Here is a 17,210-nt window from a genome sequence, read left to right as displayed (position 1 = left end):
AAAGTAGATATTTTAGAGTGTTCTTGCAGTGTGATGTTTTGTCTATTGCAATTAGTAAAGATACTTGAGATAGCAGCTCCCAGTTTAAGGGCGAGGAGCTTACCCTGTGAGCTGTCCTCAGCATTAGAGCTCAATTTTTTTCTGTTTGCCTGGCCAATCCCAGGGTTGTTCAGGGTTCAAGACTTACCTGTTATCTCAGGTTTTTCAGGAAGGAGTGACTCCGCGGGATTTAATGTGGTTGGTTGAGGGGTATGGTGATGGATTAACTGGTTATTGGTGATAATAATGGGCTATCTTGTGAATTGACTTTGGACAGTAAAGTATTTGCATTAAAGATAGCTATCTTTTTGGTTTTATGGGAATGTGTCAGAACTTCTGCATCAACTGTGGCTTTCCTTGGAGGAGCAACTTCTACATTGCTGATGGCAGTGTGTGTGTGTGGAGGGGAAGGGGGGTTAGTTTGTGTTTTAGCCAAAGAAAATGAACCCATTAGAAAAAAACTCCAAATACTTCTAAAGAATGCTTTGTTGTTTTTTTTCCTGTTTTTGCTTGCTTGCTGAAGAAGACTGTACAAATGAAATATAATGGCTCTTGACCACCTCTTTGTGCTTAAGTGCTTTTCTGAATGGGATGGGTTACTCACATACTTGAATCTAAACACATGCTTAAATACTCTGCTGAATTGCAGCCTTGAATCCTGAAATCTATGTCCAAAGCTACTCTTTACTAGCCCGTAGGTAGTCTTTGGCTACCTATTTTTCCACAGTCTCAAATCACTAAGGACTAGTCCATAGAGGCAGAAATGTTGAATTTGTGTGATATACAGATTTAGCACTGGCCATCATAACATACACCAGATCTCAGAGTAGCAGCCGTGTTAGTCTGTATCCGCAAAAAGAAAAGGAGTACTTGTAGCACCTTAGAGGCTAACAAATTTATAAGCTCATGAAAGCTTATGCTCAAACAAATTTGTTAGTCTCTAAGGTGCCACAAGTATTCCTTTTCTTTATACACCAGATCTGCACCCAGCCTAAATTATACCCCTCTTCCCACATCAGTGAACACATCTCAAAAAGTTTAAACCTGGTAATTTAATTTAGCCACAGTTTATACGTGGAGAACTGAACCATGGCTCATTGTATTTTATGCACTCTCATCCAGATATGGTGAGGTTCAGTTTCTGATACATTTTTCTCACTTCTTTATACTGATATGATAACTTCAAATAAAATTATCTTCAGATACAAAAGGAAAGGAAGAAAAGTGACACAAATGCACCTATGGTATGTTCCTGCCCAACACCAAACTACTGACATTCTCTCTCTTTTTCATTGCAATTTGTTGGCTTTCATTTTTAACATTCTACCCAGGGGTCAGCTGGACTTAATAATTTCTTGTGGGAGGCAGACAATTAATGCAAACAGGAAGGTCACTATATTCATCAGCTGCTGTTGCTATCTCACCATCAATTTGTTGCAGTCTTTTGAAGTCATAACTATGCTGCTTTTCTCCATATTTCAATGGGCCGTTCATAGCTTTTAGTATTTCCCCATGGTGTTTCATACAAGTATTTACCATCACCACCCCTGCCCTCTCAGGCTTGAATAGCTTTTGAATAGTTATTATAGAGGCATTTGTTTTTCTGAGACCCCCCTATATTTCATATGAACTGCATCACAAAGACAGTAGAGCTAGGCAAATACTGCAAAAACATTTCTGTGACTATTGATTTGAACATTCAAGTTGGAACTGGTAAATTAACCATTTTCTTTACAGTGAAGGACTACACTGACTGCTTTTTTTCTTCAGATGAGCAGATTTTGGAAGGCCAGCAAAATGCTTACTACAGGTTATGTATGGAAAGCATAAGGTTTTTTGTCAAAAAGAATTCAGGAGGTTTTTTTCCAGAACGTAGAATGCACAATTTAACACCATTTATTTTTCTCACTTGAAATTTAATTTTCCTGATATGATGCTCATTATTTGGAGGGACTGTATGGAAAATCTTGGCACAGACTCAAAACCAAAAGAAAACTGGGAGAAATTATTGTAATTTTAGCAATCAGAAGAAAATGTGGTTATAGGTTACATTCAGTGTTTTCAATTACATGTTAACTACTATGTATGGTAACTGGTAGGTAACTACACTATAATTTTTATGTAATTCACAGTAATTTTAGTGTTTCCTGAATGATCATTGGCAGTGTTAGCCAGCTGCTATTTTAGAAACAGGTGTCCAATTGTAAAGGTGTCATAGTCATGTGGATAAGCAGGAGCACGTCTTTTTTAGACCTTTTCTTTAAATGGGCACTAGAGCCAATACCAGCCTGTCCTTTCAAATGATGGAAATAACAGTATTTTGTGGACTTGGGATGATGGAAAGTTGAGATAAACAAGAAGGCAGGAAACACAGAGGTCTGCATGCAGTGGAAGACAGAAGAGAAGGAGGAGATAAGGGAATAGGAGAGGGACTAAGAGAAATAGAAGGGATAATAAGAACAGAGAAAGAAAGGGGGAGATGAATTCCTAGGACCCTGATGACCAGGGGACCACACATTAAAAATATATCCCAAATTAGGGCTGAGTGAATATTGTAAAAAAATTTCCCATCAGTATTCATTCAGATTTTTAAATAGATTTACTTCAAGTGTGTTTGTACATTTGTGCGTATGTTAGCATTACATGCTTTCTAGTGAATCAATATATTTGTAGGAATGGTTGCAGAAGCAGATAGTTTTACGTAAATGTTGATGTATTCTGAAAACTTTCATCTAAGGGTTATGTTTATCCAGTCAGAGAACAGAAAATATACCACATACTTTTGGTGACCAATCATATGCTCAGATTTTAAATATCAAAAGTGAAATTTTCTGTGACACAATTTAATGAACAGTACTAAAACTCTACTGGCTTACTCTGGCAGAGAATTTGGCAGCAAACACTCAGAAGGAGTTCCTTGAAAATGAGCTGCATACCAAAGATTATTTGCAAAAGTTATTTAGCAAGTAATTTTGGATGAAGACTAGATCTGAGAAAATTGAAGTGTTCACAGATTATTCACAGATGCAAAAAAAATGAAATTTGTACAAAAAAAATCTTGTCTCAGTTCTAGGTGAGATGTAGAATGGGGACTTGCTCCTTGAAAATATGAGTTGTTTTCTTCATATTTAAATAAATAGAACCCACAATTCTTTTGTAAGAAAACTAGTTAGCTGCCATTCTTCATCCATGATAACTGTTCTCCCTTCCTCCCCACAAAAAAGATGTGTGTGTGTGTGTGTGTGTGTGTGTGTTAATGTTTAAATAAAGAGGATTACAAACATATCCTTTTGATTAAGAACCATGGATATTGCTATCATTATACATTCCTTTAGAAAGGAAATGTAAACGAGCCACCTTGTAAACCGAATGATAGGAACTTCATTAACAGGAGTGAATTGCATTTAGAAGCTTCAACACCCAAATCCAATTTTTGAGGCAGCTTTTGTAATTTCAAGATGTGAATTTTTGAAATAAACTTGTCACTGTAGGATTTCCAAACCAAAGTGTGTCACATGTTCAAGGACTGGCCTGAAATGACAAGGACTCGTATTGTATCTTCTGCTGGGTTAAACATCTTCTCATATAACATGGCACTTGCCAGGTGTACAACATATTACCTTATTGTGTGTACAGGTGTTGATAAAGGAGAGGCCAGTGAGTGGGAGAGAAGAATTTGCAAGAAGTTCTCTAGAATGCTCCATAAATTACATTCTTAAAAGTATATTCAGGTATAGATTAGGGACAAAATTCAAGCCTCATTTTAAACCAGTGTGCAACCCCACAGCAGTCAGGTGGGTGACATAGAAGTGAGAGCAGAACTTGCCACTCAATGTTCATATATACTACCACCATGATCCACCTCTGTAACAGCTTGAACTGCCAATGGTTTGATCTTGGAGGATTGCTGGTATCATCTTGGAACTCCAGAACTCACGAGAGAACTTCACCTTTCATTTTGAGAGATGTCTCTGCAGATCCCCTAATGATTCACTACCCTTTGTGCTATGTGCTCAGAACAATCTAGAAGGCAGTGACAGTTGGGTCTGTCTTTTCTTCAGGATAAATCACTTTTCTAGTATATCCCACTATAAGCCACCCCCTCACATCCAATTTCTCTGAATGATTTTGATGTCTCTGCCTCATTTTAGACAGAGCTGTATTATGCTACGACTTTTGCATAAAATGTTTTGTTTAGGTGGCAAGGTACATAATTGCTTCATTAACTGTAGGTGTATTGTTATAACAGGAAAATGACTCCCTACATAACTAGCCTTATATTTAATATACTTTTCCTTTTTTAATTACTTAGGGGAACAACGAGAGAGATGTTGCTCCCTTTCATATTCCTCCCAAGTGTTGGTGTGCTCGCACACATTTGAAGTGGTGGTGTTGGGGTAAGGAAGGGTTGTTTTGACTTCTGAGCTCTGCTAATCTGTGGTGTTATGGTTTGGAGTAGCATCAGATTAGCACACTACCAGCCACAACCCTAGCTTTGCTTTGGAGGAGCATACTGTGACTGCAATATAGTTTCTGATCTGGTCCTCTTTTTATTCTTGTCCCTAACAAACCGTGGTTCAATTTTCTCTTGTTTTTATATTCTCCCTCTCCTAAAATACACTGGATGAAATTCTGGCCCCACTGATGTCAAAGGGAGTTTTGCTATTGATTTCCATGGGGGCAAGGACTTCACCCTCTATTCCAGCCGTTGCCTGAGGCCAATGTTCGTTCTGTACACTGCACAGCAACAGTAATGTTGTAGTTTTTATGTTCTGTGACATATGTTCTTAGATGTGTTTTTTTAAATGAAAGTACCTATAAATTACATTGTAAATGTTTTGGGGCAGGTACCATGTCTTCCTGTGTGCCAGTACAGCACCTAGCATTGTGGATTCTGATCCTGACTGGAGTCTTCCAGCCCTATAACTAATAAATACTATTAATCATTTTTTTGTTCAGAACTATAACACTTCTCTCATCTGCACAGAGATTAGCAAAGTGAAAATGGTATCAGTAAATTCAGGTCCATCAGATTGCTGTTCAGGCCAGTGGTAAAATCAAGTCCCACACTACATGGGTAGTTGCGTGAGTAATAAAAGTCAGTGGAACTACTTGCACGAGTGACTATGCATTGTTGTGAGCAATTGACCCACAGTCTGGCCTACCGCAAATACCCCAAATAAATCAATGAAGTAAGGTATTACGCAACATGAGTATGGGTGGCAGAACCAGACCTTTGACTCTTACTGTTAAAGCAAAGGTATGATTAAAAATCCTGCATGTTTGCGTGTTGTTCTGCATAATTCATGTACTTCCTGTACAGAATTGCACAAAGCTGGAACCAATTTTTCAATTCTTTTTTTACAGAAGGGATAGCAATTATTGCTTTTTTAAATCCCCTTTCTTCTTGTCCTTATGCACCCAGGTATTAAGTGCCCTTCATCTCTGAGCTCTTGTGTATCCACTTGTGAGACCCAATAAGTTATATTAGTACAGGACAGGATCTGGGCTTTGCTAAGTCACTGGAGCTTACCCAGCAGCACTGAATTTATTGTTCAGTAAGTGCAAGGTCTAATGTAAGTCTGCAGATTCTTTTCCTATGAAATCCTTAGCAATCTAACCTTCACCAGACCCTTGTGTGGAAATCCACTGGATGCATTTACATTTGTAGGAGGACTTTTTTATAGCACCATTTTATTTTTAAAGTGAATTTGTCAGATCTGAGCACTTTTAAAAGTGAGATGGCAAATCTTAGGAAGATCAAATGAGCTCAGAAAGAAAAAGACTGATATTGTTTGAAAACCAGTTAGGTGACCATATAATTATTTTTTTTTAAATTTCAAAGGCAGCTCTAAAACTCAGAAAGCTGTTTGGCAATGCCATGAATTTAGTAATACAGTAATTTTGTGAAAGAATAATTGTGCAGCTTTTTAGAATAAGTAATCATTCAAAAGCTAACACTGGACCAGTCTAGCTGGGGGAGAAAATATACTAGGATATACTCAAAATCAAATTTAGACATAAAAAGGAAGCCATGCCTCCTGGGTAACGTTGTGACAAGCTATTGCATTCTTATCTTATCTTACCAAAAATCACTAGGATTCTGTGTCTGTTTTGTTCACATGCATAAATGAGAGGTACCATACACCTTCCTCAGGGAATATTTGGAAGTCTTGGCAGCCTGGTTGCCCTGTCTAACAATCCCTCATTCTCCTTCTGTTCTTCCAAACACCCCCCACAAACAAGCAAAAACTTAACTCTGCTGTTGCTAACCAATGTTTTGAGAGCTCTGATGATGCATGGCCCCTACTGCCATCCTTAAATCCCAGAGTGACATGGGACCTTCCAACCTCCTCCCATAGAGAGGAGAGTGGCTGGCATCATACGCAGGAGTTGCCATAATGGATCAGAGACTATTGTCTAACATCCTGTCTCTGACCGTGATCAACACCATGTGCTTCAGGGAATGTGCCAGAAATCCCACAGTAGGCAGATGTGAGATAATGTGCCCACCATGGAAGTCTTTACTTTTACACTCACTCAGTTTTGTGGGTAACTTCTATTTTTCTTGGGTTGCTCAGTTTCTGTGGGGTGGTCTATGGGATGAAAGGCTCACTGGGACATTGGGTCCAGAGTGCTGAAGTAGGCTGGTGGGGACATATGGACAATGAGGGGGGATAAAGCAGTTTATTTTTAACAGAGGTAGTTCTAACTAACATTTTTCTTTATGCTATCTGTGTGTTATTGCTAGTCTACCTTGTCTAAGCTTCTTTGGCAGGGGCTGTCTATTATTTTGTGTTTATATACTGTCTAATGCCATGGATTTCCAATCCTGACTGAGGCCTCTAAATGATACCATAATAAACTGCTACTAATACTAAAGCTCCTCTAATGCCATTGGACCTGTCCTGCTCAGATCATTCTACATGGCAATGAAACAGCATTAGAAAGCGTTACATAAACCCTGGATAGCATAGTGTTGCAGGTGCAGGTAGGGAGCAGGAGGAAGAGCCCATTGCACCACATGCATCACAAATGTTATTTTCTTTTAAAATGTGTATATTTGCATATGGAGAAAGGGAAAATAAGGAGATTTTAAAGCACATGAGACCTGAGAGTTTTCTCTCCCTGTCAGCAGCTACACGTGTTCCTTTGCTGTCTGAGTAATTAATGGTGGGTGAAGGGTGACGTTGTCTTGAACCCTCTAGATTGTGCCTAACATGATAAGTAAGGCAAAAAGCACCACTAATACAGTCACGTATACTAGGTACATCCTTCAATTGCCAGTGAAGACAATGAATGAAATATTGGCACTTCAAAGAACACTACCACACTTGATGATGCTTAGTAAAACAGGTGGATGAATATGAACCTTGAGAATATGAGTAAAAAGGTCATGTGTATGAAATATTATATGACACTGCAGGACACACAAAGTCCTGCCCAGTCTTCAGTGTCTGTCATTTTGAATTTTCTGTCAACAGAAGCTTTAAAAGCTTAAATTTATTCTGAAAAATCGTACTGTGGGATTTACCTCTGCTGAAAGAATTGTTTTGACATGAAAACAAATCTTTTAACACTTTCCACACAGGCCAAAGAGATTTCCTCAGATACTCTAAGAAGTTGGTGCATCTTGTAGAACTACAATACTTTTCAGCTGACACTCAAGACTGTTCAGCATTATGGGGATAAATACAGTACCAGCATGATGAGGTTTATTACTTAAATGCCATTGGAAGCCAGCTAAAGGAATGTCAGCATAAACCAGAGTTACAAAGAACCTTATTAAGGTTAGAGTGTACACACAGTATGAAGACATAAGTAGTGAATGAGCTATCCTACTGCTTGCTTACCTTGTGAGAACTGATATAATCCATATAATTGTGTATTGACTGGCACATGACCAAGACATTCAGTTCTAGATTCTCAGTTGGCATAAATTGCTGGAGATCCATTGAAGTCAATGGAGCTATGCTGATTCACACCGTGTGAGGGTCTGACCCACACCTTTCTAAATGTCATAACTGGAAGTAGAAAGTCTCAACTTGAACACTAGCTCACCAGGGATCACTGTCATAAACCCGCAGTACCTAATGTTCTTTCATTTTTTTTGAAATGTTGTAAAGGTATCAAAAGCTAAGAACTTGTGTGATAACTTTTACTTTTACTTTCAAAAAGTCTGACTGCCATGTTATTGCATAGTGGTGCATTCTTAATGATCTTTCTTTATTTTGTTGTTGTTTCAGGTTGGGTTTCCCCATGATGATTATGTCCTGTACTATTGGGATGTGTTACCTCCTTGTTGCTCATGTTGTACTGGGTTGGAACACTTAATAATTTATCCTTTCAAGACAAAAAGAAGCTCTCTGTCTTGTTCAATCTATACATCAGAGCACTAAGAAGACACCATAGAAAAGAAGAAGAAAAAAACCCCACTTTAAAAAGCGATGTATTGATTAAAATGATTGGCAGTCTTACTTTTTGTCATTCATAACCTTATGTTCTGTGAACAATTTGCAGAGTTGAGTATTGAAGTTTAAAGGATTCAAAGTGTTTGTCATGGTCAATATTAATAAGCACATAAAGAGATACCATCACAAGGGAATATGTTGTGTCCTGAAACTCTGTCTTGCCACAATCTGAGTACAGTCATAGATGAAGAAACATCATTCACAATGGAAGATGTTCACTAGTTTCTTCTTAGGGGTTCATTTGTCTTTGTCAATATATTTAGCTATTTGTATTAAAGTAACTAACATTCAGTCTGTACAAGCTGTAACAATAGACCTATAAGCAGACAATCTGTACGCTATAAGTGATGTACCATTATCTATGTTCAAAAATAAAAACATCCCAATAAGAAATTGGTATGGAAGAAATTATTCTTTTGAAATTGACTAATAAGTCATACGCCATAATGTTTTTTCATTTTAAAATTTCTTGTTTTTTCTAATCTTGTTGGCCATAGAATGTGGCAAAACAATTTACATTTTTCTTTCAATTATTAATTCAGTTCTTTGGTGGATTACCCTAAATCTTTTAATAGGTTCAGATACTACCTGTAAAATGACAGGTTTCAGAGTAGCAGCCGTGTTAGTCTGTATTCGCAAAAAGAAAAGGAGTACTTGTGGCACCTTAGAGACTAACAAATTTATTAGAGCATAAGCTTTTGTGAGCTACAGCTCACTTCATCGGATGCATTCAGTGGGGAAAAAAACAGCTGTAGCTCACGAAAGCTTATGCTCAAATAAATTTGTTAGTCTCTAAGGTGTAACAAGTCCTCCTTTTTTTTTTTACTTGTAAAATGAAATCATACTTTGGCTGTGCTTTTGTTTTCTTTGATAATACTGTGTTCACTCATATATATTGATTTTTATATTTGGCTATTGGACCAGGTCACATTATTTATTATGAAAGCTATTTCAATCCTCATCTTCTCAGCCTTTCCTGGGACTGGCCCAAATTACCCAAAGATCTGTCTCATCCTGTGTAACACTAGAACTAACATGCTGAAGAGTGAAACTCATGTGAATAGGGGGGAATTTCAGTGAGCGAACGCAGAAGAACAAATGATGTTATTTGCCCCTGTTTCTAGTAAAGTGATCTAGTAAGTGAGAAAGGAAACCAGTAATAGTATCTTTCCCCCGGAGGATTTAATATTAATAATAAAACATATAGCTTGATCCACCCAAGTAGCTGGAGTAGCTGATCATTTGCAGGTTGCACTCCTTGACTAAATGCCTTTGACTTAAAAATATAATTTAATAAGCATAATTCAAATTAGCTACAATGTTCCTTCAAAGAATGATTATCCCTCCTCCATGTTGCCTCATCCCAATAATGAGTGCAAACCCCAGACCCCCTTTTCAATATGTTGCTTTATAAATAAACAGAACAAATAAACCCAGCCTGAAACACATACTTATGGGATTGAGCTGGGCCTAACTCCCATTCAAATCCATAGGAAAGCTGCAAAGTTTTTCTTTGGAGGAGTGCTTTACTCTGTAATGAATGAAATTCTGTTACCATTCGAGAAACGTGTGCACTCATTTGTGTTGATCCATAGTTTTAAAAAATCAATTGCCCTCCACATTTTTCATGTCATGCTTATGATAGTGAGGTCGAGGGGTGCCCTTTACATGCTGAATAAAACAAGTGAGACAGTTGATTCAAAACTCCTTAAATGCATTTGTTGTTACATATTGCCTTTTACTCACCAATGTATATAATATGTTTATTTTTCTTAGCTATAAGAATCAATCTTACCTTTTGAGGGCCAAGCCTTCTACATAACTTTAAAAAAATTGTAAGAAAAATAAACCCGTGTATGAGTTCCTGCAACACCAAACATAGTCAAGCCAATAATGTGATTGCACGACCACACATGAAAATACCTGACCCCATTTGCAACTTCCTGGAAAGGGATGGTGGGGCATTGGGTCACATTATATCTACTCATCCAAAACTGGTGTGGGTAGGAGGTCTCATTGGTTTCTATTTAGGAAGCTCTTCCAGCAGGACTGTTTTGAGATTTTCTTTGTCCTAAACTACTTGATCTGACAGTGGTGGGTGTATAGTACACAGGGAATAAAATATTATGTTTAAACAGTTATCCCATATTCTGAGGCAACCAAAAGTTTTGGAATAAATTCAGTCTATTTCTAGAAGAAGTCTGCTATGCTGTAATATTTTTCTGATAATTTCCTTGAAATAAAACTGATTTATTACCTGGAGCATCCTTGCTGCTTCGTTTGTATTGTGAGACCAGGCTTACTGAGAGCACAGAGGACAAAACAAATGAGGAACATAAGATAACGTTGTTTGTTTTCACAGGGTTTTATGTGATTGTAATCGAGTGCTCAGCAACCAAAGGAAGAATGGTGAATACATCAACACGTTTTTCTGCTATATTACTCTTGTTTCTCACTTCAGCAGACAATGTGCTTAAATGAGAATTACACACGTACTTCAGAGCATTGCAAGATAATGGAATAATTTTCATTGACTTCCTTCATAGTTATCAGTTTAAAAGTTTGAAAAACAGAGAAGTTTAGTAATACATTATATAATTAGATCATCTCTTGTATGCTTAGGACTGGTATCTGTGAGGCTGATTCTCATTTTCACAAAGGCCCCTTTACATCGCTCTGGCAATGAAATCGGTTTTAGAGTGAATGTAAATTTATGCCTAGTTTGAGGTTATCAGTTTAAAAGTTTGAAAAACAGAGAAGTTTAGTAATACATTATATAATTAGATCATCTCTTGTATGCTTAGGACTGGTATCTGTGAGGCTGATTCTCATTTTCACAAAGGCCCCTTTACATCGCTCTGGCAATGAAATCGGTTTTAGAGTGAATGTAAATTTATGCCTAGTTTGAGGCCCTTTTACCAGAATTGTGTAATGAAATACTAGGCCTTGTAAGTACAATTTCCACCCCTTTGGCCCGACGGGAAGTATGCTGTAGCCTAAGATTTAAGAGACATGGATTAAATTCCTGGTTTTGGGGAAGTCACTTAGCTCTCTCTGTCTCAATTCCCCATCTGTAAAATGGAGATGATAGCAGTTCCCTACATCACAGATTGTGAGAGGCTCAGATAGTATAGCAATGGGGATTACATTAGTACCATAGATAGATTCACTGCTACATTACTCTATTGAAACCAATGTGGACACAGAAAATTTTTAGAACCTACATTGCAAGAGAATTCAGAAATAACTAGCCACTAAAGAGAGGATATCTTACTGTTTGCCTACTGATCTAATTCATTATTATTAATCAAATAATATTTTAATATATTTATCACCATGATAACCAAGTGTCTTTGAATGCATCACTTCAGTTCAACCGAAATAATGTTTAAAATCTATCATAGTTTTTTCAGAGAAGATTCCAATGTTCTTCCTGAAAGGACAAATACTATATAATTTACTTTGACTTTTTATGACAAACAGTAAGTATTAAAGCATGGGAGGTTTCAACAGAAGTATCACTTCTCTTGACCTGTAAATTCCTCTAGAATTGTAAACATCAAGGATAATATTATGTAAATTTAAAGAAAGATGATCTTTTGTGAATTCTTTTCAGAGTAGCAGCCGTGTTAGTCTGTATTCGCAAAAAGAAAAGGAGTACTTGTGGCACCTTAGAGACTAACAAATTTATTAGAGCATAAGCTTTCGTGAGCTACAGCTCACTTCATCGGATGCATCCGATGAAGTGAGCTGTAGCTCACGAAAGCTTATGCTCTAATAAATTTATTAGTCTCTAAGGTGCCACAAGTACTCCTTTTCTTTTTGTGAATTTGTTATTCATTTTTCACCCATTTCAATAGCTTTGTACATAATTGAAATGTAACAGTAAATCAGGACTTTTTTTCCCTTTCTGCTCATTGTTGGCAATTTTAACATTTAAAAGCAGAAATGCATTTAACTCTTGATTGTAAGCATCTCTCACAAAATCCTAGCCCAATGGGGAATTTTGCTACTAATTTCAATAAAGCAAGGATTTCACCCTTGATTTACAATCACTATAAGAATGAAATGTACTGCAGTATGATATTTGTGATACTAACTTCAGACAATGGAAATCCAACAGAAGTGAAGCCAATAGAAAGGAATATAAACTATGGCAAGTATTGTGTAAGAAGGAAGGTTAAGATAGAATTTGAAGACCAAATAGTCAGAGATGAAAACAAATAACTATATGAAAACTAGGAAGACCAAGGGTGCATTGGACTGCCACTGGATAAGGGGAACAATTAAAGAAAGGGGACCATACAAAATAATGAATGGTATAGAACAGGAAGAGTAGGCACGTTTATTGAGCCTTTCTCAAAATACAATACAAGGGGACAGTCAATGAAAATATTAGGCAGAGATTTTCAAACTGATTAAAGGAAATATTTTTCATGTCATGCTCAATTTGTCTTTGGAACTCACTACAATAGGATATCACTAAAGCAAAATTAAACAGAAGTAATTGTCATTTACATGTGAGCATCCAGATTTTCAATAATAAGGATTAGTAAACTCAGAGGATTTTGAAAGAGATATAATACCTCATGCTTCAGGACATAAGTCAAATTCTAACTCATAGCATAGGAAGAAATTTTCCTTGTTGGGTAGGTTATTTCTAGAGCTGGTCAGGAATTCTCCAACAAAAATTGGGTTTTCTTTGTAAAAATGCTGAGTTTGTGTAAAATTTCAAGGTTTTGGTATTTTTCATTCCATCTTGAAACAAAACTGAGACCTTTCCATTTTTTTCATGGAGACAGAGACCCATTGAAGAATACCCCATACCATGGTAGTTAGAGTGCTTGTGTGGGATGTGAAAGACCCAGTTTCAGGTCCCTGTTGTGTCTGATTCCATTTCAATCTATATATTGGGGGTAATGACATCTACTTTTGTAAACACTTAGAAATCTTCACATGCTATATAGCCAGTAAGTACTTATTTTTATAGATAACATAGGATTAGGATTAGCTGCAAACACCATCTATTATTTTAAAGACCCAGGTGTGGAAAAAATGTGGAAGTGCCCTAATTGATTCATTCAGTCTCTCCTCTGCCTGCCTTAGCAGCTCTATCAGTCCATCCGGTGACTGCAGTTACTTCAAACTCCCTTCTGGCCCCAAATCAGTTCGCTGCCTCACGACAGCCTCATTAGCACAATTCAACATTAGTTTCCCAGGCCTGTACCTTGCGCTTCTGCTTTCTAGCAAAATGAATTCTCTGCCTTCCATCAGATGATTAGACAGGGTGTGAATTGGACAAGCTCCACACTGCTCACAAATTCCCTGATCCTATATTCCACCCAACCTCCTTCAAATCCAATTTTTTTCACTATAGTTTCTCCATTACAGACACATAACAACCTATTAAAACGTAAATCATATAAAAAAGGAGCCACACATTCTGTGCAATTCATGCAAGCCCATAACCTTATTTATATGAAACTCTTGCCCTTGCTACATGTCACCTGGCATTAATGCTGAGGCCTGAAATTAGAAAAAGAATATAGAGAAGCCGGGGGGATTGTTGGTTCAAGGGATTAATAATAGGCTATTGAGCCTTTCACTTCAAGGGCACTGCTCAAACCTAACTAAGGTAAGTATTCACTGTAAATCATTTCTATTTGATGTCTGTTCTGTATCTTCTGTGAAATGAGTTTAGTGGTCTTGCCCAGTGAACAAGTGCCACATAATACATAGTTCTCATGGATAGCTTGAGAAAAATGACCAAAGAGCTGACACAGCATCATGGCTGGAGCAATAGACCTGCTACCAGGGCCAGCTCCAGGCCCCAGCGTTCCAAGCAGATGCTTGGGGAGGCAGTTTGAAAGGGGCGGCAGAGTTTCCGCGGTGGTGGCAATTCGGCTGCAGCTCCTCTGTCCCCGGCAAATCAGTGGCAGCTTCTCCCTTTTGCTGGCCGCAGCGGCCGTTTTTTTCACTGCTTGGGGTGGCAAAAACGGTAGAGCTGGCCCTGCCTGTTATTAATTCTTCAAGAAAATGGATTTATATTTGTTGATTAGGAGCATGGAGACCTGGCCCAAACTAGGTGAAAAAAAAAAAAGGGAAGGGGACTGTGTAGTTCTGTAGGGAGGCAAGGGAAATGTTAGTGGGGACGTCTGGGTGTCTTCATCCTCCTCATTCAATCCATCTCCCAAGTCAATGGAAATGTTCCCATTAACTTCCTTGGGAATTGGCTCAGGCCCTGTGTGTGGTGCTTCTCTGTCAAGGTAGAGAGACATTACTGAGGAAGTGTGGAGAAAGTTGAAATGCCGCTGCTTATGTTCTACCTCCTTTGTGACCAAATACAGACTTTCAGTCTTCAGGGCTGTTAATCCAGCAACTGTTCAAAACTCTAATAAATCAATACATGGAAATAAAGGAAATTTATTCCTAAATTTGCCAATGCCAGAGGTATGTGTTCAGTTAATCGTTGATCTAGCTAGCCATCTACCATCTCACACATTTAATAGTGTATTGGGAGAGCAAAATGCTACAACCATTGAGTTGAAGGTTTAAACCCTCAGCAAGTCGGAGACTGCTTTGCCTTGTGAGGGTAAATTGAAAATGAAATTTTTTTCCAGAATTGACTCAGGAGTGCTTAAGGCTCAGGATGCTTTTTTGTTTGTTTTCCTCCTCACAGTCCCTCTTGCATTTACTGTTGAGCTCAAAGAGCTAACAGCTCCAGCCACCAAAATTGAATTTTTAGCCTCTCAACAAGCCTGAGAGTGGGAGATCCGCAAACTGCAATTTTTCTTTCTTTGTTTTATATAAAAAGAACAAGTTATTTGATTTCTTCCTGTGAGGTGGAAGTATTTAAAGCTTTGGGTTGCTGGTTATTTTCTCTGGAACAAGGAGTTTATTGGTAGATGGATGCTGGGAATGAGGCAATGCATTTCAAGTTTGCCTTGAAGGTTCATGCACTTTCATTGAGTCTTGTCAGTACATGTCTAAACACTGTAACATAAGTGGTAAAAATGACAGACCTGAATGGTATTCCTTCACCTCTAGACCTCATGAGAGTGAGGAAAGAAAATACTCCTCTCAGACTACAGAAGTCAGGGGATTCTGACCCTAAAACTTGAGGTAAGAAAGGAATGGAAAAGTAGCTAGATCCAGCTGAGAAAACACCTCTGATAAACCACAATAAATATATTGTGTTCACATGCATAATAGATAGCAGTTGCCATTAAAATCTTGACAATTATTGTTTGAAAGTAATGATATTATTACATACTTGGCAGTATAGGCAGCATCACCTATAGCTAAGTTTCCTGGTACTTCAAGACTCCTGGGTCCAAAGCCAGTTCCTTATAACTTTGCCAAACTTTAACAGTTTGGGTTAAAAATTTCACTGCTGAGTGTTTTCCTCATGCTAAACTTTTGGCAAAAGTTTCAGCAAAAATGGTTCAGCTGTTTCCAAGAACAAGATTAGGGGGAAATACATTTTTAAGCCCATATTTTTAAAAAAATAATCATGCCACCTTTTTAATTGAGAAGCTCTAGTGCCCCCCAGGCTTTGAGGCAGGGACTTGAAAACTGGCAGGAAGTCACCCTGGTGTCAGGGATATGGTTTTTTTTTTTCTGGCACATGAAAAACTGCACAAATTTGGCCATGTTAAAACACTTTGAAAAATCTCAGTTCACACCTGCTCAATAAACGCTGCTTAGACTTTGACAGCTAAACTCTCAGCAGATTCTGCCTGCCTTGAGCATGCTTTATCCTAGGACTGCATGGGATGAACAGAACTTTCCCTGCAATCTCTGGTCCTAGCTGCTGTGGCTGGGGACCCAGGAACTGAGAACAGGCAGACTCTCTCTCTCGTACTTTCAGTGCTGCCCTTGCTACTGACCAGGCAGTATGGGGGAGGAACAACCTGACTGAAATACAGAGGGGACAGAAGCAACCTTAATATTGGCATTTCCTAACTTCTACCTGTTTCACTTTGCAACCTTAATGCTCTTTTAATATTTTTTGCATGTAATAAGTGTATCTATAGTAAGTGTATGGAAATGAATTAAGCTAAAATCAAATCAAGGCCACTTTAATGCTGAATGAGAGTCTCCACACAGGGGTTTAATGCAGTTTAACTAAGCCACTTTGAATTCACATTTTTAGTTCATTCTGATTCAATTTTCCTGAATGTAGACAAGCCCTTTACGTCTCCCCTGCCCTAAAAATAGGGAAGATGGGTATTGTGTTGTAGGGAGAGCTTTTGACTGTCTGAGAAAGACTGACTATCTCAAAGCAAGAGAGAGCAGCTGAGGATAACAGGTTTTTTGAAACAGACAGCGTCCTTGTTATGTTAACAGGTTTTCGGCTAAAACAAAAATTCTGCACTAAAGTGTTGGATTTTGTAAACAAGTCATCAACATCCTTTTTTAATGTATTTACATTACAGTTTTGGCTTATTATTTCTAGTAAAATTGATGACAACTTGCATTACATTTGATTGTGGAATGATACAGGCATCACAGTGATAAAACATAAAGGAACTCACACATTTCTTCCCACCAACATTGAGCAAAACTCTTGTGTAGCTTAAACACATTTGCCTCTTCAGTGTGTTTAAGAGGAAAACAAATTACATTTGCAGTAGGTGAGCAGCAGTGAATGTAGCCTGTTCTTAAACAGTCTCCAGGACACATCCTTTTTCAGCAGGA

The 17,210-nt window shown here is 37.9% G+C and overlaps 1 protein-coding gene across 1 annotated transcript in view; it reads left to right on the top strand.

The window, feature by feature from the left end:
• Positions 1 to 8,989, top strand: part of OCA2 (OCA2 melanosomal transmembrane protein) — a 275,411-nt gene extending 266,422 nt beyond the window's left edge. Inside the window, exon 23 of the mRNA XM_043492950.1 lies at positions 8,286 to 8,989. Within this exon, the coding sequence (XP_043348885.1) occupies positions 8,286 to 8,373 (88 nt within the window). The 3' untranslated portion in view covers positions 8,374 to 8,989. The remainder of the gene's footprint in view (positions 1 to 8,285) is intronic.
• The last annotated feature ends 8,221 nt before the right edge of the window (positions 8,990 to 17,210 follow it).

The sequence above is a fragment of the Dermochelys coriacea genome, chromosome 1, assembly GCF_009764565.3.
Source record: "Dermochelys coriacea isolate rDerCor1 chromosome 1, rDerCor1.pri.v4, whole genome shotgun sequence".
NCBI lineage: Eukaryota > Metazoa > Chordata > Testudines > Dermochelyidae > Dermochelys > Dermochelys coriacea.
This window is presented reverse-complemented; position numbering and strand designations above follow the sequence as displayed.